At 31.1% G+C, this 25,456-nt stretch overlaps 8 protein-coding genes across 8 annotated transcripts; 7 read left to right on the top strand and 1 right to left on the bottom strand.

The window, feature by feature from the left end:
* Positions 1–1,138: 1,138 nt before the first annotated feature.
* acad8 (acyl-CoA dehydrogenase) lies at positions 1,139–4,240 on the top strand (the record flags this gene model as incomplete). Its single annotated transcript, XM_020579726.1, has 5 exons — positions 1,139–1,154; positions 1,251–2,440; positions 2,783–2,909; positions 3,021–3,291; positions 3,370–4,240. 5 exons carry the CDS (start codon positions 1,139–1,141, stop codon positions 4,238–4,240), a joined length of 2,475 nt encoding a protein of 824 aa, XP_020430401.1.
* Positions 4,241–6,655: 2,415 nt separating this feature from the next.
* PPL_08926 (histidine phosphatase family protein) lies at positions 6,656–7,957 on the top strand (the record flags this gene model as incomplete). Its single annotated transcript, XM_020579725.1, has 2 exons — positions 6,656–7,123; positions 7,274–7,957. 2 exons carry the CDS (start codon positions 6,656–6,658, stop codon positions 7,955–7,957), a joined length of 1,152 nt encoding a protein of 383 aa, XP_020430400.1.
* Positions 7,958–8,460: 503 nt separating this feature from the next.
* Positions 8,461–9,808, top strand: rfc3 (replication factor C subunit; the record flags this gene model as incomplete). The annotated part of the gene is made up of 4 exons (XM_020579724.1): positions 8,461–8,544; positions 8,621–8,915; positions 9,017–9,576; positions 9,707–9,808. The coding sequence occupies 4 exons, from the start codon at positions 8,461–8,463 to the stop codon at positions 9,806–9,808; spliced, it is 1,041 nt and encodes a 346-aa protein (XP_020430399.1).
* A 414-nt stretch (positions 9,809–10,222) lies between these two features.
* On the top strand, positions 10,223–11,113 carry rps21 (40S ribosomal protein S21; the record flags this gene model as incomplete). Its single annotated transcript, XM_020579723.1, has 2 exons — positions 10,223–10,272; positions 10,918–11,113. The coding sequence occupies 2 exons, from the start codon at positions 10,223–10,225 to the stop codon at positions 11,111–11,113; spliced, it is 246 nt and encodes an 81-aa protein (XP_020430398.1).
* A 1,018-nt stretch (positions 11,114–12,131) lies between these two features.
* On the bottom strand, positions 12,132–13,782 carry PPL_08923 (uncharacterized protein; the record flags this gene model as incomplete). Its single annotated transcript, XM_020579722.1, has 4 exons — positions 12,132–12,144; positions 12,606–12,666; positions 13,122–13,221; positions 13,738–13,782. 4 exons carry the CDS (start codon positions 13,780–13,782, stop codon positions 12,132–12,134), a joined length of 219 nt encoding a protein of 72 aa, XP_020430397.1.
* A 726-nt stretch (positions 13,783–14,508) lies between these two features.
* Positions 14,509–17,581, top strand: fray1 (putative protein serine/threonine kinase; the record flags this gene model as incomplete). The annotated part of the gene is made up of 4 exons (XM_020579721.1): positions 14,509–14,516; positions 15,288–15,315; positions 15,968–16,228; positions 16,304–17,581. The coding sequence occupies 4 exons, from the start codon at positions 14,509–14,511 to the stop codon at positions 17,579–17,581; spliced, it is 1,575 nt and encodes a 524-aa protein (XP_020430396.1).
* A 1,199-nt stretch (positions 17,582–18,780) lies between these two features.
* On the top strand, positions 18,781–23,567 carry PPL_08921 (Suppressor of actin mutations; the record flags this gene model as incomplete). The annotated part of the gene is made up of 5 exons (XM_020579720.1): positions 18,781–18,931; positions 19,007–19,224; positions 19,319–19,565; positions 19,649–19,920; positions 19,998–23,567. The coding sequence occupies 5 exons, from the start codon at positions 18,781–18,783 to the stop codon at positions 23,565–23,567; spliced, it is 4,458 nt and encodes a 1,485-aa protein (XP_020430395.1).
* Positions 23,568–23,844: 277 nt separating this feature from the next.
* On the top strand, positions 23,845–25,440 carry PPL_08920 (uncharacterized protein; the record flags this gene model as incomplete). The annotated part of the gene is made up of 2 exons (XM_020579719.1): positions 23,845–23,928; positions 23,959–25,440. The coding sequence occupies 2 exons, from the start codon at positions 23,845–23,847 to the stop codon at positions 25,438–25,440; spliced, it is 1,566 nt and encodes a 521-aa protein (XP_020430394.1).
* Between the last annotated feature and the right edge of the window lie 16 nt (positions 25,441–25,456).

Raw genomic sequence — 25,456 nt, 5'->3', positions numbered from 1 at the left:
CATAGTTAGATTGAGCTGGTGTGTAGGGGCAGAAAAAATAGATAAATATTGGTTGGAAATAATAATAATAATAATAACAATAACAACATCAACAACTATAACAAATAAAATAAATAGTAATAGAGTAGAATTGTATTTAGATTAACTAAGAGTGATATTTAAAAAACAAAACAAAGAGGATCGAATGTTATCTCCAACCATTATTATCAACACTATACCCTAATCAATAATAATTAACCATAACAAATACAACAACAACATCAAAGATTTTATAAAAGTATGCATACCTGTTTCTTTATTTATCAAGATCCATTTTGAAATAAATAATGTCAATTAATATAAATATTAAAAAAAAAAACAACAAAAATTGACACCCACAAACCAAACTTGTAACAATAATTAGTATAACTTACATTGGCACTACACTTATATAACACAGCCACCCAGGTAAAAGGGAAATTCCCTCTTTTTCGTTTATTATTTGTTTTTTTTTTTTTTTCATCACATAAACATAAACATATTAATTTTTTTAAAAAAATTATATCATATCCCAATTAAAGAATCAAATATTTAATTATAATTACTTTTCATTCTGTTATTCCGTTACAAAAATTAACAAACAACAATAACAATAACAATTAAAAATCAAATTTCAATTTAATTATCTTTCAATATCAAATTATTCATAATAATATCCTTACCCAAGATATTTAATAGATATCAATTATAACATTACCTCTACCTCGATAATTTAATATTCATTCAATTTTTTGTTTGTAAAATATCAGTGTACAGTACATTTTATTTTTTTTTATAACTTTATTTATTGTTCTTTTCATTTGAAACAAAGTAAAGAAGCGATACCTCCTTTGGAGTGAAATAATACATTTTTGACTAACTTTAATCTTTACAAATTAATTCCAATTCCATTTTCATTAGATTTGTACATAATATTTAAAATTTCCTTAGCACTACTATTATAGTTAATAGTCTTTTATTATAGAAACTACAGTACTTTAAAATATCCTCATCATTCTATAATATATATATTTATTAAATTTTACTCTATTCTATTTCTTCACCAATTATATTATAATTTTATATTCTATATTTTTCAAAAGTAAATAATTTTCACTAAATGACAAAGAAAAAAGGTAAATATTAAGAAAGAATTTCTAAACATAAATATTAATTTATAAAAAAAAAACCAAATAATAATAATATTTTAATTTATCATTTATTTTTTTTAGGAACCTATTGTATTCTATCTCTTGATGGTGGAGGTGTTAGATCAATTATTGAATCAGTAATATTATCAAGAATTATAAAGGTATTCCCAACGTTTTTGGATCATGTTGATCTGATAACTGGTGCCTCAGCAGGTGGTATTCTGGCCTTGGTGTTGGCAGCCGGAAAATCAAACGATGAAACCCAAGCATTCTTTAAGAAGATTGCACCAGAAATCTTTTACAAATCATGGATTCATGAGATTACCTCGTTGGATGCTGCAATTGCACCGGCATACACCAATTTAAAGTTGAAGCAGGTGTTGACCGACGAGCTCGGTGACGTGCGACTCAAAGATCTTCCAAAGAAGGTCTTGATTCCAAGCTTCCAGCTCGACAATCACTCCACCAACGTGCCGGGTGACGAAGAGCAACCACCAACTCCGATCATCGAAGGTCACCTTCACAATTCATTCATCGAGGAGGACTTTGAGATCATTCCACCACAAATCAAGGATCCAACACACAGACGCTGGGCACCAAGATTCTTCCACAATCTTCACCACTCGAAAACCAACAATCACACAGCAGTCGATGTCGCTCTCAGAACTAGCGCTGCACCAACCTACTTCCCCATCTATCAGGGATTCGTAGACGGTGGTGTCTACGCCAATAATCCATCGCTCTGTGCTATCACCAGTGCCATCTCCTCTGGTGTGCCACTCAAGAACATTGTAGTGCTATCGCTATCGACAGGACGTGATGGTAAATTTGTCTCGCCAGAGCAGTACGGCAAAGGAGAGTGGGGATTGGCTCAGTGGGCACCAACACTGGTCGATATGTTGTTGGACTCGGGTGTGGAGATATCCGACTACCAGTGCGCACAACTCTTGGGATCACAATACCATCGTGTCGACCCATTGTTACCCAAGGTGATCGATCTCGACCAACCAAAATACATCCCAATGTTGGAGGAGGTTGCCAACAATGTCGATCTTGCATCGACAATCGAGTGGATCGGTAAATTCTGGTTCAACAAGAAAGAGATCCTCTCTGTCAAGACACCAACAACATCACCATCATTCGTGCCAATGCCAAGCGACGTTCCACCACAAGAAAACATTGATGCTAACGACGATAAACAAAATAATTCACAACCATCTGTTACAACAACAACAACAACTACCACCACAACAGAAACAGATACCATCGGTGTAACTATAGCCACGAGGAGTAGTTATTACTGTTCAATAATGTAAATTTTTAAAACAAATAAATATTATAAAAAATAGTTTTTTTTTTTCTAAATATATAATATTTTTAATATAAAATTGCGATAAAAAAAAAAGTTGTGTATTGTGTTGGATATCTCTATCTGATCTGTTAGATTTATTTTAAAAAAAGTAGTGAAATTTCCCAAACAAAAAATCTGACAACAATTTAATGTGATATCGTTTTTTTATCAAAAAAAAAACAATGATTATTTTCATTTAATTTACTTTTTGTTTTCTATTTTTAATATTAATAGTAATACTACTATCATATATAAGAATTAGAAAGAAATGATGCTAGGAAGATCATTGTTGAATAAGAGATTCACTCAATCATTGACTACCTCTCTGTTTGGTTCGGTCAACCGTAATGTAGTCACTAAGCGTAACTTCTTAAATATAGTACCAGATCGTATGTTTTTTTTTGTAAAATACAATAATACATAGTTTATTTCTTTTAAAAGAATAGTAGTATTTATAGCTAACATATATTTATAAACAAATACATTATACATACATATAGCATCAGTTGGATTGACAGATGAACAAAAAGAATTCCAAACGATGGCATTGAACTTTGCAAATGAAAAGATGCTACCTTTCGCACCAAAATGGGATCAAGAAGAGTTCTTCCCAAAGGAGGTCATGAGAGAAGCTGCTGAACTCGGTTTCGGTGGTATCTACGTTGACCCAGAGGTTGGTGGTTCAGGTCTTTCACGTGAGGATGCAACCATCATCTTTGAAGCACTCTCATCTGCAGATGTATCTACCACTGCCTATATCAGTATTCACAAGTAAGTAATATAATTTACTTTTTTTAGAGTTGAAAGAGAAGGAAACTAATCAAATTATTAACTGATTGATTAAATTAGTATGTGTGCAGGATTAATTGATATCTATGGAACAAATGAACAAAGACATAAATATCTTCCATCTCTGACCAAGATGGAATCGCTATCATCGTATTGTCTGACGGAACCAGGAAGTGGATCGGATGCAGCATCACTCTCCACTAAAGCCGTTAGAGATGGCGATCATTTCGTGTTGAATGGATCCAAGGCATTCATTAGTGGCGGTGGCGAGAGTGATGTCTACCTTGTGATGGTGCGTACCGGCGAGAAAGGTGCCAAGGGAATCAGTTGTTTGTTGATCGAGAAAGACACTCCGGGACTGTCGTTCGGTAAGAAAGAGGAGAAACTCGGATGGAACACTCAGCCGACTCGTGCCGTCATCATGGAGGACTGTCGTGTGCCAGTCGCCAACCTGATCGGAAAGGAAGGTCAAGGTTTCAATATCGCAATGAATGCACTGAATGGCGGTCGTTTGAATATCGGTGCTTGCTCGCTTGGTGGCGCACAAGCCAGTTTAGTAGCGGCGCGTGACCACCTCAAGGTGCGTAAGCAATTCGGACAGCCACTTGCCAACTTCCAGTCGATCCAATTCAAGCTGGCCGACATGGCCACCAAGTTGTACGCAGCGCGTACCATGCTCCGTAACTCTGCCAAGATGTTGGATGCCAAAGACCAACAAGCCGCCGTCTACATTGCCATGGCGAAACTCTTCACCTGTGACACCTGCTTTGAGATCTGTGACGAGGCACTCCAGCTACACGGTGGATACGGATACCTCAAAGACTACCCAATAGAGAGATATCTTCGTGACACTCGTGTACATCGTATTCTTGAAGGTTCCGATGCCGTAATGCGTTTAATTACATCACGTGAAATCTTAAAAGATAACTAAGTAATTGAATCAATCAAATCAATCAATCGGCCATTAGATCAATCAATCAATCAAGCAATCAATCTCAAAACTTTCACACACAAAACACAAATTCACATGTATTTAAAAAAAAATAAAAAAAATAACAATTAAAGATATTTATATAATAATACAATCAGATAATAATAGATAAATTTCAAATTTCTATTTTATTAATTTAGATTTCAATACTTAATTATTTATTATATTTTATTTGGTCAAACCAAAAAAAAACTTCTTTTTTGCTTTTACTAATTCTTATTTCTTATTTCCATTAAAAAAAGTATGTTGGGTGTTATTTTTGTCAAATTCATACATGAAAGTTCTAAAATCTATGTGTTCCAAACCACTACCTGGCCAATTAAAATCGAAAAATCAAAAAACTTCCAAAATCTCAAAACATCTGAGAAAAGTGTTGCAAAGGAAGACCACACTTAAAAAAAAAAAGTTCAGTGCTGATTTTTTAGAGTTTTTGAATCTCATTGTATTTTGAGAAATTCGTCACGTAATGATGATTTTATATTTTTGAAATGGGCTGGTGTATGGCGCTGGTATGACTCCCTCCAAAAAAATTGTTTTTTTAACTAGAAAAACTATTTGCAAATGAAATTCCCTCCCCCTCATTTAAAAAAAAAACATCAAAGTCAAAAAATAACAAGAATCATTTTTCATTTTTCCACACTTACAAACAAACAAATAAATAACAATAGATAAATAAAAAACATAAATCAACAAACAACACAAAACAAAAAAAATAAACAAAAAAACCAAACTATTTATTTAATTTTGTTTATCGAACACCGTTCTTTTCCTTCTTTTTTATTATATTGTTTTTTCACAAACAATAGCTTGCACACCCACACAAACAAACAAACAAACATTACATTTACATAAATAAACACAACACAACGACAACAACAACAACAACAATAAAACAACATATTGCATCAAAAAACACACCATTCAAAATAATAATTATCCATCGTCTATCCAATTAAATTTCATTTACAAACAAATCAACAAACAAAACAAGTAATAATATAATAATAACTATATTATTATTTATATCTACAATTTAATAGAAAAAGAAAGAAAGAATCAACATTACTCATTAAATATAATCAATATATAAACATATACATTTAGATTCAGAAATATTTATATTTATATTATTTATTTATTTATTTAAATTATAGAAAAGTAACAGTAACATCTAATAGTAATATAATAATAATAATAATAACCGAGTATATCAATATTAATTGAACAGTTCATAAAAAAACATAAACATATAAACACAAAACTAAAAGGTAAATATTAAAACTATATAGTACAATCTACTATTTTATATGATCATTTGTCTTTATTAAGATTCTACAATTATTTTATTACTGCTTTTACGAGTGATAATAGATAGTTTATTGAATCAACTAATCTTTTTTTTTTTTTTTTTTTTTTTGTTTCAAACTTAACAATAACAACCAAACAAACAACAACCAAACCCAATTTTAATGATAATTGTTTATTTTTTTAAAAAATACAATAAAAATTTATAAATGATCATACTTCTACAATTTCTATTTATATATCTGGATAACCATGAAGTGCATTCATTATTAATACCTACTTTCTTTAAATTCTTTCTATCTTTCTATCTTTCCTTTTTTTTTTTTTTTTCTTTTATAAATCTAAAAACCCAAAATATACAATAGAATAATAATAATATTTAAAGTAAAAACAAAAAAAAAACAACATATCTAATATAAATATAAATAACAATAATAAATATTTAGTTTCAGTAGCAACAAACAGAAAAAAAAAAAGAATAATAGTAACAGTACAATAACAGCAATAATCGTACGAGTAATTAGTAAAAGAAAAACTTTATTTTGTTATTATTAGTGTAGCAAATAATATGTAAATTATGGTTCTAATAACATTTGTTAGGTAAGTTTTAATTGATGTACAAGAATGGCGTACTTACTATTCATTTAAATTCCCTTAATTATTATCTTGTTATTGAAAATATGTTTCACCCCTACAACCTATCTATCTTTAATTACATTAAAAATGATCGTAATGGCATTTTACAAATGCATAATGGTGCGTCTGCGGCTTTTCTTTAAAAAAAAAAAGGACGACTCTCTAAATTAAATCCAATTATATTGTGTTTGTTTATTTGTTTGAGATGTAAACTACACAAAATTAATTTGAACAAGTCATATAAAAAAAACAAATATTAAAAAAAAAAAGGTGGCTCATAGCTTTTGAAAAAAGATAATTAATTATAGCGCATTTAAACTAATGAATAAGTGTATGTATTGCTCCTATTAAAACATGTTTGATTTAACATTCCTCTCTTTTTTTTTTTCTTTATTTTCATTCATTCACATTTATATGATTGCTTGCTTGGTTGGTTCAATTCATAATAATACAAATACAATTAGACATGGAGAAACAGATTTCAATAAGAACGGTATATTGCAAGGTCATTTAAATATCCCTCTCAATGCCAAAGGCAGACAACAAGCGGTTTTGGCTGGTGAACGACTACGTCAGGATCATTCGCACATCGATTTGGTGATTTCATCGGATTTAGACCGTGCCTATGAGACAGCTTCGATCATTGTCGACCAATTCAATGGTGGCAAAGCAGCGCCAGCAGTCAATTCCATCATCACAACACCGTTACTTCGTGAGCGTTATCTTGGCAAGTTGGAGGGTGTAGATCTTCGACAATTTGTCAACTGGGAAGAGCTCCCAGAGGCAAAGAAAATGATCCAACTCCAGAACATTCTCTCACAGAAATCAAACATCAACTCTATCATTACACCAACATCTCCTGCCATTTCCTCAGTGACATCGGTAGATTCTCTCACCATGCAGACATCGTCCAGCAACAAGCTGTCCTCTGCCAACATTCTCAAACACCTTCCACAGAAGGAATTAAAACTCGAATCCAAACACAAACTCATTAAACGCGCAAAAGAAGCCTTTCAATTCATTTTGAAACAGGTTCCCCAGAAATATTTAACAATTGGAAGAGAAGACAATAATGTCAATATCAACCAACTTCAACAACCACAATTCGCAATCTCTGCCAATGCAGATTTAGAACAACCAATAGCATCAATTACAAATCAATCTTTGGATCTTGATAACCAAAATTCAATCTCTTCTCCATCCTCGACACACTCTTCACTCTCTACCTCTTCCACATCATCTCAATCCTCTCTTTCTTCATCTACCTCTTCAGCATCTTCCATTTCTTCGAATGAACATCAAAACGGTGAAACAGATACCACCAACATCAACTTTGCTTTCAACAACATCAACATCACCAGCAACACCAATAATAACAATAGCAGTTCCAGTTTATCAAAATCAAATACACCACCCAAGGAATTTCATATTTTGGTAGTTTCACATTCTCTTACACTAAAGACTATTCTAAGTCTTCTTTTATGTAAAAGACCACCAATCTCAGTATTCTGCAACACAAACACCCCCGACGATATCACCCAATCGGAACAATCGTCACACCAAAACTTCAAATGGATTCAATTGGAGCTTAAGAACGCATCGATTGTCCGTACCAGTTTTAGTCTGATTGAAAAGAAATCCTCTGGTGAGGATCGCAAGAGATTACCCAGAGAAATCATATTTTTCCCAGTTGCCACTGTTGACGATCAAGAATAGATTGACAACGAACAACAAAACAATTCAAAACCACCAACCAACAAACTAATCAACCCAACTGATCAAACCTTGATTTTTACAATCAATTTTTTAAAAAAATAATATACATTTATATATATAGGAATCAAAAGAAGTTCAAACATACTTCTCACCACCTTTATCTATTTATACATACACTTTGGGGAGAAATTTATCCCTTTATTTTTTTTACTCGATTACTAAAGTAATTATTCATTTTTAAAAAATAAATATCAATAAATTGTTTTTATTTAAATATATCATCATTTCGTTCGTTTCTTTTTAGTATCTAAACTTCATTATTATTATTCGTATTTTAATAATATTAAGAGTTTAAATTTTTCTTAGTAAAAAAAAATGAGATTTAAGCGGGCAATTTAAAATTTTTAAATTTGTTCATATTATTTTTTAATTCATCTCGATATTTGTTATATTTTTTAATTTAATATAATTATTTTAGTTTAGTATAGTATATAGATATAAATATGTTGTGGATAGATAAATATAAACCAACATCGTTGGATCAAATGGATTATCATAAAGATATATCAGAGAATCTAAAGAATATGGTAGGTTTTATAAAGTTGGTCAACGAACTAAATTTAGTTTAGTACCATTCTAATGATGATTTATATATATTTTTAGATATTAGGTGGTGATTTTCCACATTTGCTCGTATATGGACCTTCGGGTGCTGGTAAGAAGACAAGAGTGATGGCTACTTTGAAAGAGATTTACGGTGCCAACTGTCTAAAAGTAAAGATTGAAAACAAAACATTCAAACACCCATCGTCTAGCAAGAGTATACAGGTTACAACAGTTAGTTCACCCTATCACATAGAGATCAACCCTGGCGAAGCAGGCTCATACGACCGTCTTGTCATTCAGAGTATCATCAAAGACATTGCACAGTCACCACCAATCGATTCACAATCTTTTGGTAATTTTAAAAGTAAGCAGTCCTTAAAAATCAACATTAAACAAACAAAACTAAACTAATATACTCTATCACTATAATCATTATACAATAATAACTATTAGTTGTAATATTGAATGAAGTTGACAAGTTGTCAAAGGATGCACAACATGCACTCAGAAGAACAATGGAGAAGTATGCCAACTTTTGTCGTTTGATTCTATGTTGCGATAGCACTTCAAAGGTAATCGATCCAATTAGATCGAGATGTATGGGTATTCGTGTACCGGCACCAACCAAAGAAGAGATTGTCAAGGTGTTGCAAAACGTTGCAAAGAAGGAGCGTTTCGATTTGTCTGCCGAGGTTGCCGGTCACTTTGCTGAGAGATCCAACGGTAATCTGAGATATGCTCTTCTACTACTCGAATCAAAGAAGACCAAAGAGTATCCCTTCCAAACGAACGAACTTCCGCTACTCGACTGGGAGAGCGCCATCTTCAACGTCGCCAACGACATGATCACAGAGCAGAGTCCTGCACGTCTACAAGTGATTCGTGGTAAACTCTACGAACTCATCGGTCATTGCATCCCACCGGATATCATCATGAAGAATCTTACATTTGCATTACTAGAGAGGATCGATACAACCATTAAATATGATATTATACATTGGGCTGCTTTTTATGTATGTTAAAAATAACCTAGAAGTTCAACTTTATATTGACCCAGTTCTTTTACTAACTAATCATCATCATACAAATTGCATCAAATAACAAACAAACAAACAAATAAATAGGAACATAGAATACAAATAGGAACAAAACCAATATTTCACTTGGAAGCATTCATTGCCAAGTTTATGGCAATCTTTAAAAAGTTCCAAATGGAATTTCAACCATAACATCACATCAACCTAAGTAATTACTCACACTATCCTTTTCTTTGAAAGAAAATGGAGGTATATTAATATTTTAATAAAAATTTACCACCTGTTAATATTAAATTAATCAAACATTGAATTGCAAATAGTTTTTTAGTCAACTTTATAAAGATTTATTCATTGATCAAAATGTGATTTGGTGTGTTGTAAAATTTCTGCCCGGGCTCTATTTATTGATGCTTTTGTTTTCATTGTTTGATGTTTTCGAAAATGTTGTTTTTTTGAATTTTTTGTTTTTCAAAAATTAAAAATAAAAAAAAATAATAATAAAAAAATAAAAAAGTTTTAGCCACTGTGATAACGAAAAAAAATTAGACTTTTGAGCTTTCCTTTTTTTCCCACTCCCTGTAGAACACTTGATCCTCTCACAGAGACATAAAGATTTAACAGAATGCAAAACGAAGACAAGAAAAACATCGAATTGTACACCCCAAGAAAGTGGTATGTATAATTGATCTACTCTCTACTTTATCTATCTATCTCTATTTATTTAGTTTTTTTATTTTTTATATATTTCTATTTTTTTTTTTTATTTATAATATGTCGCTACACACAAAATTTAGAATAAAAATAGATTAGTAGAACACAACAGATAATCAAATAGAATAGAATAGTTAGTTGGTTGGTTAGAAAAATAGTAAAAACAGTACAAAAATTACTTGGTTTTTATAGAAAAAGAAAATTGTTGTCAACATATAGGTTAAAATAAGATGACAGATTAGAATTTGAAAATTACGAACAACAAAGAGAGTTAGTGAAAAGATTATGGTCCTTTCATTCAGCATCTAAGCAATTTTAGTACATAGATACTCGAGAATAATTAATTATAGATCAACAATAATTTATAAACAAAAAAAGATAAAACAATAATAGAACCTAAAATAGATGATAAATGACAGCTTACTATTAAGATTCAATCAATAATCAATAACAGATTACTCGTATAATTCAGACAATTTGTGTTGTGTTAGCTAGCTAGCTTTGTTTTTGTTTTATTTTATTTATAAAATACGAAAAAAAAAAAAAATTAGATAATGAAAGATAAACTAATTGAATATTGTTGTTTTTATACTTAATTTTAAATAGCTCTGCCACCAACCGTTTGATCACTGCTAAGGATCACGCTTCAGTCCAAATCAACATTGGTCACGTCAACCCAGACGGTATCTACAACGGAAAGCAAACCTCAGTTGCCTTCTGCGGTTTCATCCGTAACAACGCCCAATCCGATGCTGCCCTCAACCGTATCGCCCAAAAGAAGGGTTTCTTGAAGAGCTTCTAAACTTGTTTGTTTAATAAACTCAAATTTAGCTTTCTTTAAATCTTAAGAATAGTTGTTATATAAAAGCAATCATATAACCTGTCTAATTTTTCTTTTATTAAATATACTATTCTTGATGAGTGATCAGTTTATTGAAATAAATTTTATTAAAGTGTTGTTCATAACTTTAAATAATAATGAAAAAAAGATTCTCGGTCTCATTAATTTTTTTGAAGTCTCATATCAATTTTTACCCAATTTTAAATAAAAGAAACTGTTTGTTGGCACAATATGAGATAATGCCGTCTAAGAAACAATTCTTCAATTTCTATTGACGTAAATTAGTGTAAGGTTTGTAGTTAAACATTACAAGAGGGATATCCACAACACTTGAAAAGCGAATTAATAAATTCAAAGTGGATTCTTCAACTAAATACTCAAAGTGTCAATAGTAAACTAACATTAAAAACATAATTTGTAGAGAGTTGGATTTTAGTAATTTTTTGATAAAACTTTATTTTTGTGTAAAACAAAGAAAATATTTTCTTCTATTGGAATATTTTTTTATTTATTTAAAAAAAATTAATCTTCTTATATATATGAAAAATTGATATATTTTTCTTTGTTGAAACAGCTTATTATTTTTTTTTTACTCTTAATATTTAAGAAAGCTTCATATATTTTTATAATCCATTCAAAATAAATAAATTTTGCTCCAGGTTTTTGAATTTTTTGATAAATCTCTATATTTTTACACTTTTTTGTAAAAAATTATTTCTTTATTATATTTATCAATAGAATGGTCTTTAAAAGAACTATGAAAATTTTTTTTTTTTTTTTTTAAATTCTAAGTTTTACCACCTTTAAAATTTGAAAATTTAATTAATTTATTTGTTATTGGTTTCGTAAGACAAAATATTTTTGTTTTTCTTAACCAATACAATATATAAAAATAAAAGAGTATATAAAAAAAAATATTGTGATACTTTTTAAAATTTTTTATAATCTATTCAAAATTAATAAAATTTAATATTCCTATTTAATTACCAAAGCTAAAATTAAAAAATATTGGTATGAAAGTATAAAAGTCTGGAATTTTTTTTGAAAGTTGATAAATAAGTTGATCAACAACAAAAGTAATTCATCGGAGGTGTTTAAAATCAACCAAATTCTTTCTGGAACAATCATGTTCATTCACAGTTATTGTTTGCCATCCCTTTTGTATCATGTATTGAAATTAGAAATTACTTTTTATTAGTCGAATTTACAGAAATCAATTATATTAAAAATATTTGATTTATTTCTATTTTTTTTAATTTTTTGTTCCCAACTAATTATTCTGGTTGATTATAATAAAAAATAAATTAATTTTTAAATATTTAAATCAAATATTAATTAATTGAATTTTTTTGAATGACCGACAGATAGAACCAAATTTGGATTCGGCAGTTTGGCAAATGGATCGATAAGATCTTTGAAATATACTTTGTAGATAGATCCAGTCCTTAAATACCAGAGACAAAATTTCGGTGTTTTGAAACTAATGTGAACAATTGCAACGGCACCGATCGGAGCTATCCTGTTTAAAAAACAATCTACAATGACTCTGTTCCAAAAATAAGCTGGTAACTTTAAATAAAAAAGAGAATTCTACACTTTTTATGCAACATAATCTCCTTTTCCAATCAAAAAGGAATCGCATAGTATCAACAAAGCACAGTATTCTCAACTGAAAACTGCATAACACTTTTTTTTTGAAAAAACAAAAAACTGATCAAATATATTTTTTTTGTTTTTTCGTCCAACTCGGTAGTAGTGTGGTTAACAATTTCATACTTTCATATGTTTTTAAGAAAAAAAAATAGAAAAAAAATCAAAAAAATAAAAAAATCACAATTGTTTACTTTTTAAATGTGTGGTGTCAATATTCTTTTAGTTTCATCTTTGGCCCCCTCACCCACTCTAGATTGATCGTTAATTTAGATGATTCATCATTAATCACGAAATGATGAATGCCATATGAAAACACCAAATAGAGGTAGTGCGCGATTATTTGCTCTACACTCCTGCACTGTGACGGCTCCGCTAGTGTTATCTGGAAGCAATGTGAATACGTCCATCACCCAGACCTGTCAAATAAAAATTGACCCACTCTCATATTAATTGTTAAAGTTGATGGTTGTTTAAATAATGTGAGAGTTTTGTTCGATTTGATGATGATGTTGATTTGTTAAGAATAGAATTTTATTCTTTTTTGTTTTTGTTTTTTTTTTCTTCATCATTATAAATACAATAAAAAAGATTGTAAGCATTTTTGACTCTTTGTTTGTCTTGGCTAGTTAATTTGTTGGGTTTGGGATTTTGTGGTAAATATTAATAACAACAAAAATATTATTAATAAAATTAAGTAAGTCATTATTGATAAAACAACAACAACCAAACACCAAAAACACGATTGACACTATTTCAACTTCTGCAACGCATTATAATTTCCATTTCATTTGTTACACCCCTCACATAATTATTTTATCTGTTAATTATTTATTTGTTTTTATTCATTCAATATTCAACTTTTTTTATTATAGCTATTCGTTTAGTAGTATTATTTTTATATTGACACACCAACTAGATAGATAGATATAAACAACACACGACATAACCAACAACACTAACATCAACCATTGTCTCATATTATCATCATCGTTGCATTTTTGATACAAGTGATAGTTTTTAAAGATCAGAAATTGAAATATCATCATATATAACAACACTAGTATTCTTTCTACAAGATATTAATAATAAAACCAATCCCAGTACTAATCTTAGAAGTTCTATTAACAATATATCAGTACCAGTGTATATTGAGACAGTAGCAGCAACAAACAAAACATTGTCCAACAGTGTAGCAACAGTACAACTACCACACACCTGCTAAATTAAAAATAGAACATATATACAACTTGTAGTTGTTGTTCTTATTAATTTATCATAGACTATAAAGTAAAGTATCATAATATTATATTTTTTTATTATATCTCAAATGTGGAGACAGGAACAAATAATCTATAACTTGACTTATTATTCCTATTTAAATAATTATTATTTTTTTTTTTTAATAGTTTTTTTTTTTAAATTTTAAATAATAATAACAATAACAATAATAATATAGTAAAGTCGTTCAAACTAAATTTAGTTTTATTTTATATTTTCTTTTTTTTGTTGTTATCATTCATTATATTTATTTATATAATAATCATAATTTAAATTCAATCTAGAGAACAAATAAACAAACTGCTTTTATTTGACTATCTATAAAGGTATCATTGGTATTTATACAATTGAAGATTAATCATAATCATTAATTAGCTGTTAATTTAATATAATAATAATAGTAATAACTTAAATCATTAAATATTATGTGTGAGTTTATAAGATGAAGACTTTTAAATATATTTGATAATGGTTTTACACAACAACATCATTTATGTCGGCGAGAAAAGAATTAGAAATTTAGACTTTTTTTTTTTGGTTTTTGGGTTTTTTTTTTGTTTTTTTTTGAATTGTTAACCACTAACCTGGTTTGGTGTTCAAACAAACATATTTTTTGAAAATTTTCATAATTCTGTTTGTGTTGTTGTTGTTTTTTTATGAATTAATTAACCACAAAACAACAACATCTATCTTCTATTCTATATTAAGCAACAATATCAAATTAACAAAACTTTTAAAAACAATTCAAATTCAAATTGTTATTTTTAAATTCCACAAGAATCCATCCATCCACTTTTTTTAAAAATTAAATAAATATACAAATATATTTGTTTCTTAATTGCCAATTTTAATAATAATAATAATTATTAATTGAATCAGTCTTGTGTTCTTCTTTGTTGACCGACATAACGTTGCAATAGTTGGACAAGAATTCAACAATTCAACAATTAAATTCACCATTTGTGTTGGGAATCAAAAAACCAAGAAAAAGAATCATCAACCAACCAAACAAACAACAACAAAACCACCATACGAATCACAATCAACATTGATTCCTATATTTATATAAAATCCTTTTTTGAACAGGTATTTTTTTTCAATTCCACAAATTCCTATCTTTATATTTTTTTATAATTTTTTTATAATTTATCAAAATAATAAATAAATATTATTAGACATAGCAATAAAATATAATTTTTTATAGACAAAACAACATCAGTAATATATTTTTAGTAAAATAGTCATTTGTTTAAAAAACTTTTTAATCTTGAAATTCAGTCTTTAAAAAAACAAATACATAATATAATTTATTTTTATATACAAATAATATTTAGTTTTACAATCTACAAATTTTTTATCTTTATCTTCTTTTTTTTTTTTTTCCATTTGATTTAATTTTATTCTTATTTGATCTTTATATTTATATTTTAGTATTAATCATTCAATTTTTAAAATTAGGTTGAAGGTTTATTATAATTTTTAGTTTTATTGTTTCTCTTGAATATAACCGAATTCGGAAGAAATGATAAAAAGCAGCAGCAGTAACATCAATCATTAAATAATTTATATCATAATAGATTTTTATATATTTATATAGTTTCACATCATTATCAGTATTATAATATTAATATTTTTATATATTAATCATTAAAATATCGACTTAAAGTATTTTTATATATATTTTGATTTATTTATCTAAAAGTTTGATATGATAATAATCAATATTATACTTTAAACATTATATATTTAAAACATTTCATAAATTTATCTTAAAAAACAAAAAGTAAGTAGTTTTTTTACTTTCAGATTATCTATCTATCTATTATCTTTTAAAACTAACATTGAAAAAAAATAAAATAAAAATTTAAGAAAACAAAAAAATAGTCACAAGTTAAATCACTTCCAGCAAATTATATTACTGGATTAAGAAGAAAATCCATTATTCAAGAGTTGGAAAGACTGGACAATGCCCATGTTGGAAAAGAGTTTCCAGCACGTCCAGAAGACTACACTCTTTTAGAGGCCATTGGTGAGGGTACTGAGGGTACTGTATGGAAAGCAATCTGCAATACACTAAAATGTAATGTTGCTATTAAAATAGTTGATTTGGAAAAGTCATCACCCGAATGTATAGATGATGTATTAGTAAGTATTTTAATTATTATTGATTATCATTGATTATTTATTAATATTAATTTTTTATTTATTCAATTTAAATAGAGAGAAGTTGCAGTGATGAATGAAAATAATCATCCAAATCTAGTTCAATATCACACATCGTTTTTGGTTGATTCATCGCTTTGGTTGGTAATGGACTACTTGGGTGGAGGATCACTGGCAGATATTATTAAAGATAAATTCCCAAATGGTTTACCAGAGATTCTGGCAGTGTCAGTTTTGAAGGCATCGTTGAAGGGACTGGAGTCGCTTCATGCCCATCAGAGAATTCATCGTGACTTCAAGTCTGACAATATTCTCATTGGCAATGAAGGTCAAATTGAAGTAGCAGATTTTGGTGTCACTGCTATTCTTGAGAAGAACAACTACAACTATAGAAAGACAGTAGTTGGTACACCGTGTTGGATGGCACCTGAAATCATCACCGAGAAAGGCTACAACCAGTCGGTCGACATCTGGTCGTTCGGAATCACCGCTATCGAGTTGATCCGTGGAAAGCCACCCAATTGTGAACTGCCACCCAACAAGGTGTTCATGTCACTCCTCTTTAATTCACCACCCTCGCTTCAGGCAGAAGTCGACAAGGGTATTATTTCACAGTACTACAAGGACATGGTTGATCGTTGTCTGCAGAAGGATCCCGCAAAGAGACCGTCTGCCGCCAAACTGCTCGACCACAAGGCATTCAGAAACGCCAAGAAGTCCGAATACGTAGTGGAGCATTTGCTCTCCGGTTTGACGCCATGCGAAGACCGTTTCCGAAAGAGTCATGGCCCATATTCACAACCATCGTCTGCATCGAACAGTCCAGTGAATTCTCGTTCGAGTTCACCGGACTACTTTATAGAGAATCGCGATGTCAACTTGGTGCGTAGTGCAGGTGCTGAGTATGGCAGCAACCATCGCTCCGAAGATCGTCCAGCCGGTATCTTAAAGTCCAACTCGGATCTGGAACTCAAAGACAAGATGATTCCACGTGTATCGTCGCATCCAACAGAGCTGCATCGTCTCGACTCGAACCTGAGTAACAGTTCAGGCAAGTCATCGCCATCGCACTCCCCACCCAACGAAGAGAGAAAGATGGCATCGCCAGGCGTCAAAGAACACCGTAGATCATCGATTTTCAGCCATTTCAGAAGACATTCCATTACAAAGATCTTTGGTTCACCAAAAGACTCACCTAAAGACTCACACCAACACCAACACGAGAATAAACATGAGAAAACACCATCTCCACCAAATCAACAACATCATCATCATTTCCATTTCCCATTCTCAAGACACCACCACAAGGATGTCCATGAAGTTGCAAACTCTTAAAAATTTTTAAAAAACAAACAATCAAAAAACAACATTGCAATATTACATTATTTAAAATACAATATATATAAAGGATTGGTTTGCTCCAAACCAAATATAAATTATTACTATTAAAAAAAAAAAAAATTTGTTTATTACTTATTTTGATTTGTATTTGATATGTGATTATAATGATGTAAAAAAACTGTAGTGAGTATTTTCAATCACTTCATTCGTTAAAACATAGTTTTATTTAAAGTTGTTCATTCATTGATGCTGTATTTATGTTTAATAAAATAATTTATTATTTCATACGTTGAGTCCATACGAGTGCAATTGTAAAGGAAAAGTAGTGTTGAGTGGGTGCTGCTAATACCAAACATTATATTCTTTTAATAACTACTTGTACTGCTACACTCAAGCATCGTAGCCATATACCGACCAACTTTAAGTTGAATAACAATAAATATTCACTTAAGTTTCATATTATTACTACCAGTAATAAAAGATATTCAGAGTTTTCAAAAAAATTGAAAAATCGTGTGATATTTTTGATAAGAAAAATTACTTGAAAAACCATTTTTGTGTTTTTTTTTTCAATACCTTGCAGATTTAATGTTCAAACAGATCAAAAAATAAACATAAAGTTTTCTATTACATCATACAAACAAGTACTTGTTTTTACAAATAAAAACCAACAAATCATTCAAAGTTTGCAATAAAATAGTAAAAAAAAAACACCAATCGATCTTTATTATTTATTTTATTGTTATTGTTATTGTTATTGTTATTATTATTTTGAAATCAACACAACACAGCAAACACAATCATTTTTATTAGTTCAATTAATTAACTAAAAATTGATTTATAATTACTTTTATAATTCATTGTTTATTTTTCTTATTTAAATAAGTTAAAGTAGAAAGTAGAAAGTAGAAATAGAATATTATTATTGTTAGTATAGTCGACTATACTAACATATTATATAGCTAGTTATTGTTTATTTTTCATTATTATAACACACACAGATCAATCATTCAATCAATTAATATATATTATTTATTTATTATATTCTTTCGAAAATAAAAAGATATTTTGTAATTTTAAATTAAATCATATTATATATTCTTAAACATATTTTTATTTAAAACTATTATTTATTTAGATATATTATATATATATTACATATTTAGTTAATATTATTGTTAATAGTAATAAAAATGACAACCACAACTACAACTAAACTATATTCAAATATCAATTTGATTACATTAGATTCATATGTCATTTTACAACCAGATGCAAGAGAGGATCCAGTGGATCCAAAGACAATCTTCATTGACAGAACCACTCTAAAGATTGAAATGAAGAGTAAGTAAAGTAAAATCTTTAGAGTAGTTAGATAACCAACCAACTTTCAACTATTATTATTATTATTATTATTAGATAAGGATAATGCAACAATAACATCACCAGTTAAATCTACACAAAAGATATTCGGTTGTGTTGGTATCATCAATCTGTTGTCAGGTCCACAGTTGATGTGTATCTCCGAGAAGCTAACTGTTGGTGCCATTCGAGGTAACCATCAAATCATACATAAAGTCATCAAAACGATTCTTCATCCAATTCTGAAAGTACCAATTCCACTATCCGAAGATGAGGTAGGTTGAAGTGTAATCAAATATTTATTATTAGTTATTAGTTATTGTAGTTAGAATTATCAAATATTAATTAATTAATTAATGATTTTAAAAGAAAAAAGAAGAAAAGAATTATATATCTGCATTGAATAGTATGTTGGAAACATTTGATTTCTACTTCTCCTACGATTTCGATGTTACACATTCAGAGCAACGTGTCTCTGACATTGAAAGAAATCCAGAGAGATTGGCACTACCACTGTGGAAGCGTGCTGATCGAAGATTCTTCTGGAACTATCATCTACAAAGTGAATTCATAAAGAATGAATTTCATCCTTTTATTTTACCTGTAATGGATGGATGTAAGTTACTGTTATCATAATTATTATTTTACGTGTTGTGTAAAAAGTATATTAACAATATTATTTTAATGTTTAACTAATAGTTATTAGTATATTAAATTGTGAAATCAATACGAATCAATTCAAATATATATTTATATCGAGAAGAAGTTGTAAGAGAACAGGTACCCGTTATAATATGAGAGGTGCAGATGCATTGGGAAATGTTGCAAATTTCGTTGAAACCGAACAAATCATTGCTTTTGACGAGGTATTGACCTCGTTTGTACAAACTAGAGGCTCAATCCCATTGCTATGGCAACAAAAAGGAAAGGGAATGAAACCAAGACCTGTTGTTGATCATTCAACTAAAGCTGTAAGTTTATAAGATATTATTGTTTTTGTATATTTATTATAATATTAATTATTATTATTATTATTATTATTTATTAGGATGATGCTTTTAAATCACATGTAAATGAATTGAATCGATTGTATGGACCACAGGTTATTGTAACATTGATTGACCAGACAGGTGGTGAGATGTCAATTGGTGACGCTTTTGAGAGTCATTCTCATTTGATATTCGACAGAAGCAAGTTGGAGTATTATGCTTTTGATTTTCATGATCGTTGTAGAAACAATCACTATGAGAATCTCTCAGAGTTGTTGGACAAGGTGAAACATCATCTCGACTCGTTTGGCTATTTGTTCAAGTCCACTTCGGCGATGCCTTCGTTGGTGCAGACCGGATCGTTTAGAACAAATTGTATCGATTGTCTCGACCGTACCAATGTCGTACAGAGTATGTTGGCGCGTTATATTCTTCATAGCCAACTGACGCGTATGGGTATCATCTCGAGTTCCGAGCGAATCGAACAGCATCCAATGTTTGAGTCGCAGTTCAAGAATGTGTGGGCGGACAATGCCGATGTCATGTCGGAGCAATACACAGGAACTGGTGCACTAAAGACTGATTTCACTAGAACTGGAAAGCGTAGTGTCAAGGGAACGATGGCGGACGGCTACAATTCGGTGCGTCGCTACATTCACAAGAATCTAAAGGACGACGCCAAACAGCTGGCGATAGATCTCTACTTGGGACGTTTCATTGTTGAGAAATGGCTGCCAGAGTTGTCGTCAGACTATGGTGAACGCGATGTTTTGTATCTTCATGATATTAATAACAACGAGGGTAACAGTGGTATTCCTTCGATTATCAAAATCAACAGGGAACTAAAGACTGTTAGTACTACCACTAAACTAAGTGGTAGAAAGAAAGACTATCCATTCGATTCGATCTTGTTGCTTGAGAAGGGCAAGTTGAATCACTGCTTGTTAAATATTCACTACATTGAGAATCCATGTCATGATTCATTCCTCTTTGCAACTTCATTGGAGCGTGAACAATTCCTACAAGACTTGTACAAACAGAAACTTCCAAATTGTTATATTCCAGCCAATCCAGTTGCTTCAACATCACTTCGTTCACCACTATCAATATCCTATGATTCTCCACAAATCAATAGTAGTAATGAACAGTTAACAGAGCCATCATCACCAGTTGAAACATCATCTGATTCTAAAGAGTCAATAACAACAACAACAAATGCTACTACAACAGACGAAGATGGAGCAGCTACACCAACTACTGATATCTCTGAAAATACAACAACGACAACAGAAACAACAGAAACAACAACAAAAGAACCAGTGTTATCACCACCTCAACCACCACCAAGACCACAAAAAGATAGTAGATTAAAGTTATTGGATATGTTTGATGTATTCATTGGATCTTGGAATATGGAGAATATCACAATCAACTCAACACTTCTTGCAGAGTGGATACCAAAAGAACGTGATTTATATGCATTGTCTGCACAGCGAATTGCAAGCGATCGTATTTCACCTGGTTTCGTGATGAACTACAAACAATATTGGTTCTATTTGATTCGTCAGTATTTAGGATTGGATTATATTGTGGTTTCCTCGGCCACTACTACAAACACTGCATCGATTGTGTTGATTCGCAAAACATTGGCACCCAGTATCAACAATACACAGGTTAGCTACCTGCAGAAGCGTCCTACCTCTAAGCGTACTTCCAACCAAGGTGGAGTACCACTCTCTGGTTCTGGAAGTGGAAGTGGAAGTGGAAGTGCAGGCGGAAGTGGACAAAACAGCTCAGGATCGACCTCTCCAAACTTTGAAACATCGATCATCCAGAACAGCGTAGAACCAACACCGGCTCCCAAGAAAACTGGTGGTATCTCCTCGGTTACCAACTTTTTCAAGCTTGGATCAAAGATAATGGAATCGACAAGTAGCAAGCCAGCAGAGCTTTTCAAGGAGTACAAAAACAAAGATGTACAATATGGAACTGTTATTTCATTCCACATTCGTGAGACATCGGTTTGTTTCGCCAATTATTGTAACAACAATGCAACTGGAACGATGGAGACAACTACACCGGATGACATCAATAACAGTGTAATCTACATCAAGAATAAACAATACTTGAATGGATCGAATCGTTATTGTTTCTGGTGTGGTGATCACGATTCTGTCACACTGACATCGAAGCTCGATTGGAAACCAATAGTTGACCAAGTCAAGGATGAAGATGGTAAACCAAAAGGAACGGGTGTAATCTATTACAAGGCATTGATGGATGCCGATCCACTTGCTATTATCCAACAGGATGATAGCCCCGCCAAGGAATCATCCAGTCTATTCCCACCCATTTCCAGTGATGTTATCATGCCTGTTATTGCACCGTATTCATGGTTGTCCACTGCCGATCTTCCATGTTTTATATTCATCAAATCATTGGTAGCAGACCAATTCGAACTACTACCAAATGGAACGAAAATCGATGCCTTCTTGGAGTTCAATGCCTACCATTTGATATCCGATGAGAATAACAATAGTGTTCGTACACCAGTGGTTCGTTCTTCTCTACCGGTATGGAGTGACACTGTTGAAATTAAATCGTTCATCGATGACAAAGAGTATTTGAAAACACAATATATCCAAGTTGCACTGGTTGCCAAAGAGATGCTCGATTACACTCTCATTGGTAAGGGTGTGATTCCTCTGAGAGAGGCATGTGGCGACGGTCCGACTCATTTCAAGATCAATCTCTGTTACGAAGACGAGTTGGCATGCCAACTCCAAGGAGAAATCCAAATCTACTCGAAACTTGAAGTTGCTAAAATCGTTGAACAAGCAGCTTCACAACAACAAAATATCTCATCACCACCACCAGTTCCAGTTAGAAATCATCCAAATCATCTTCAAAATCAACATAACCAACATCATAATCATCATCAAAATCAACATCATAATCAACATCATAATCAACATCATAATCAACATCATCACCAACAACCACACCGACCAGCACCATCACCTCCAGTTCCTCAATCACCTTCGAACAAGTCACCTATACTGTCATATATTCCATACTTTTCCGGTCCGAAACCACAGGAACAACAAACATCACCATCATCGAATCCAGCTTCACCAGAGATGACATCGCCAAGCATGATGATGCAGTCACCAACCACCTTGATGCTAAATGCCAATCACGAACTCTCGTCGCCAACCGAACAACAATCAACACCACCAGCCACACCAAACCGATTCTTTGGTGGATTGAGTAAAGTCGTAGATAATCTCAAAGATATCCGTGTATCTGGTGAATTCTTATTGAAGCCATTCCAATTCAAAGATACAACATCTACCTCTGATGATGTAAGTGGTACAAGTGTCAGCAGCAGTGTCTCACTAAACTCGTCGACATCCTCTACATTCAACATCCAAAGTGGTACAAACCTATCTGATATTGCAGATGAATCATCGATTTCCACAAACTCAACATTCAACTTACATAATGGATCGAATCTCAACGACATCACCGACGACACATCAACATCCACTCATAATCCAATGGCAGAGTCACAAGAAGTTGACTTGATCGATAATAATGAATCTGATATTCAATTTAAAGATGAATAAAATTATTAATTCAATAATAAAATATGTTTAAATATAATTAAATATTATTATTTATTTTTATCGATATTATAGTTAAATATTTGTTTCTTAATAATAATAATAGCTGTTATTTATTGAATAATTCATTGAAAGTAATACTAATTTTATCTTATAAAAATATTGTAAAATTCGATGAATTGGAGAATAATTTAAAACATCCCAACTCAATAAAAATCGGTTTGATTGGCATTCAAATGGGTCAATTCAAAACATAATATTTAAACAAAAACAAATAATAATGATGATGGAGAATAATAATGAATTAAAAACAATCGATAAGCATTCACAGTTATTTAAATTAATAATAAAGAATAAATATGTAGTAAATATAATATTTAATTATATATCACAGATACATTTAGAGATATGTTCAGTTAGACAGAAAATATATCGTTTCGCAGAGATACCTAGTCTAGATTGGTTGGCAGTCAATCAATACGTTGACTCGCTGCGGTACATCTCCAATCTATATGGAGTAAATCAAATGTTGCCTAATACTCCGATGTTGATCGTTGCCAATGCCACTTCACTACCACAGTTACAAGCGGTAGAGAATACTCTTAAGATTTCATTCAAAAAGACAGATTACCTACAACATCATGCCAAGTTTGGATACGATTGGTTCAAGTCGAATATTATATCGGTTAATCATCTGGTTTCGTTGTCTTGGGAAGAAAAGAATCTTGCAATTAAAAATGCAATTCTGCAAAACGATGAAGATCTATTGGAGTATTTGTTGGTAGAGAATGGATGGTCTACTGAAATCAGTACATTCAACATCGAAAGACTTTTAAAGCTAGAGAGTGAGCGAGCTTTCAAGATATTCGATCATTGTAGAGAGTATTGGTCAGTACTTCAAACCCAGGAGGTCTTGATGAGTGGAACCATCAGACATTTCGAAAGGATCGTTACCGATATGCTTCCAGTAATGGTTAGTTCGCAATGGCTGACCAATATCATGATCAATAAGAGACCGAGTAACACTGAAATATACCATCTGTTTAAGCAAACACTCAGAGATAACGACATGGAAGATGTAAGCTATGAAAACAAAGCTGTTAGTATCGTTCAAAAGGATATGGATCTACAAATGTATCTTTTAGGAATTGGATCGAGAGTTGAAAGAAAAAAAGGACGACCAGTCATTGAGCAAACTTCTATTAATGCTATATTCGAAGAAGAGCTTGGTTATGCTTTGGCATTTGGCAACATTACAATTGCCAATTGGATCATCGAATATTTCAAAGAGTTTAATGGAAAGGCCAATAAAAATCACTTTATCAATTTATTCCGTAACGTTAATCATTCGGTTCAGCTCTATGAGGCGGTGATTCCCATTTGTGTGGACTTTGGTGATTATAATCGTAGAATGGCGGTTGTCAGTGCCTTACAAGTTCACAACTTTGATGGTTTGAAACATCTGGCGACCACCTACCCTCAAAATATATTGAATGATCTAGCAGCCAAGGAAATAAAAATACTATATAACTGCAAGAAACTCCTTATAATCGAATCACTTTCACCAACACTATTTTTTGATCTTTTGGCCAAACCCATCGAATTCCAAAATGGGTCATTCAACGATACATTGTCAGAGATTATATGGCTATTCAACCTGATAGAGAACAACTACGAAATGTTAAAGTTAAACAAATCACTCATGAAATTCATGGAACAACTATTATTCCTTCTTAGCTCTCATCATAGCAACATATTCAAGCAGATCTATGGTAGTTGTGTTCATCAAAAGTGTAGTGCTTTCGATTATTACATGAACATATTTAAATTACCAGAAAAAAGTATTGATGATCAATTCAAAAAAAGTAATAAATAATGAAAACATTGTATTT

The sequence above is a fragment of the Heterostelium album genome (genome assembly GCF_000004825.1).
Source record: "Heterostelium album PN500 unplaced genomic scaffold PPL_scaffold9, whole genome shotgun sequence".
NCBI lineage: Eukaryota > Evosea > Eumycetozoa > Acytosteliales > Acytosteliaceae > Heterostelium > Heterostelium album.
Note: the sequence above shows the minus strand (reverse complement) of the source record. Positions and strands in the feature narration are given on the sequence as shown.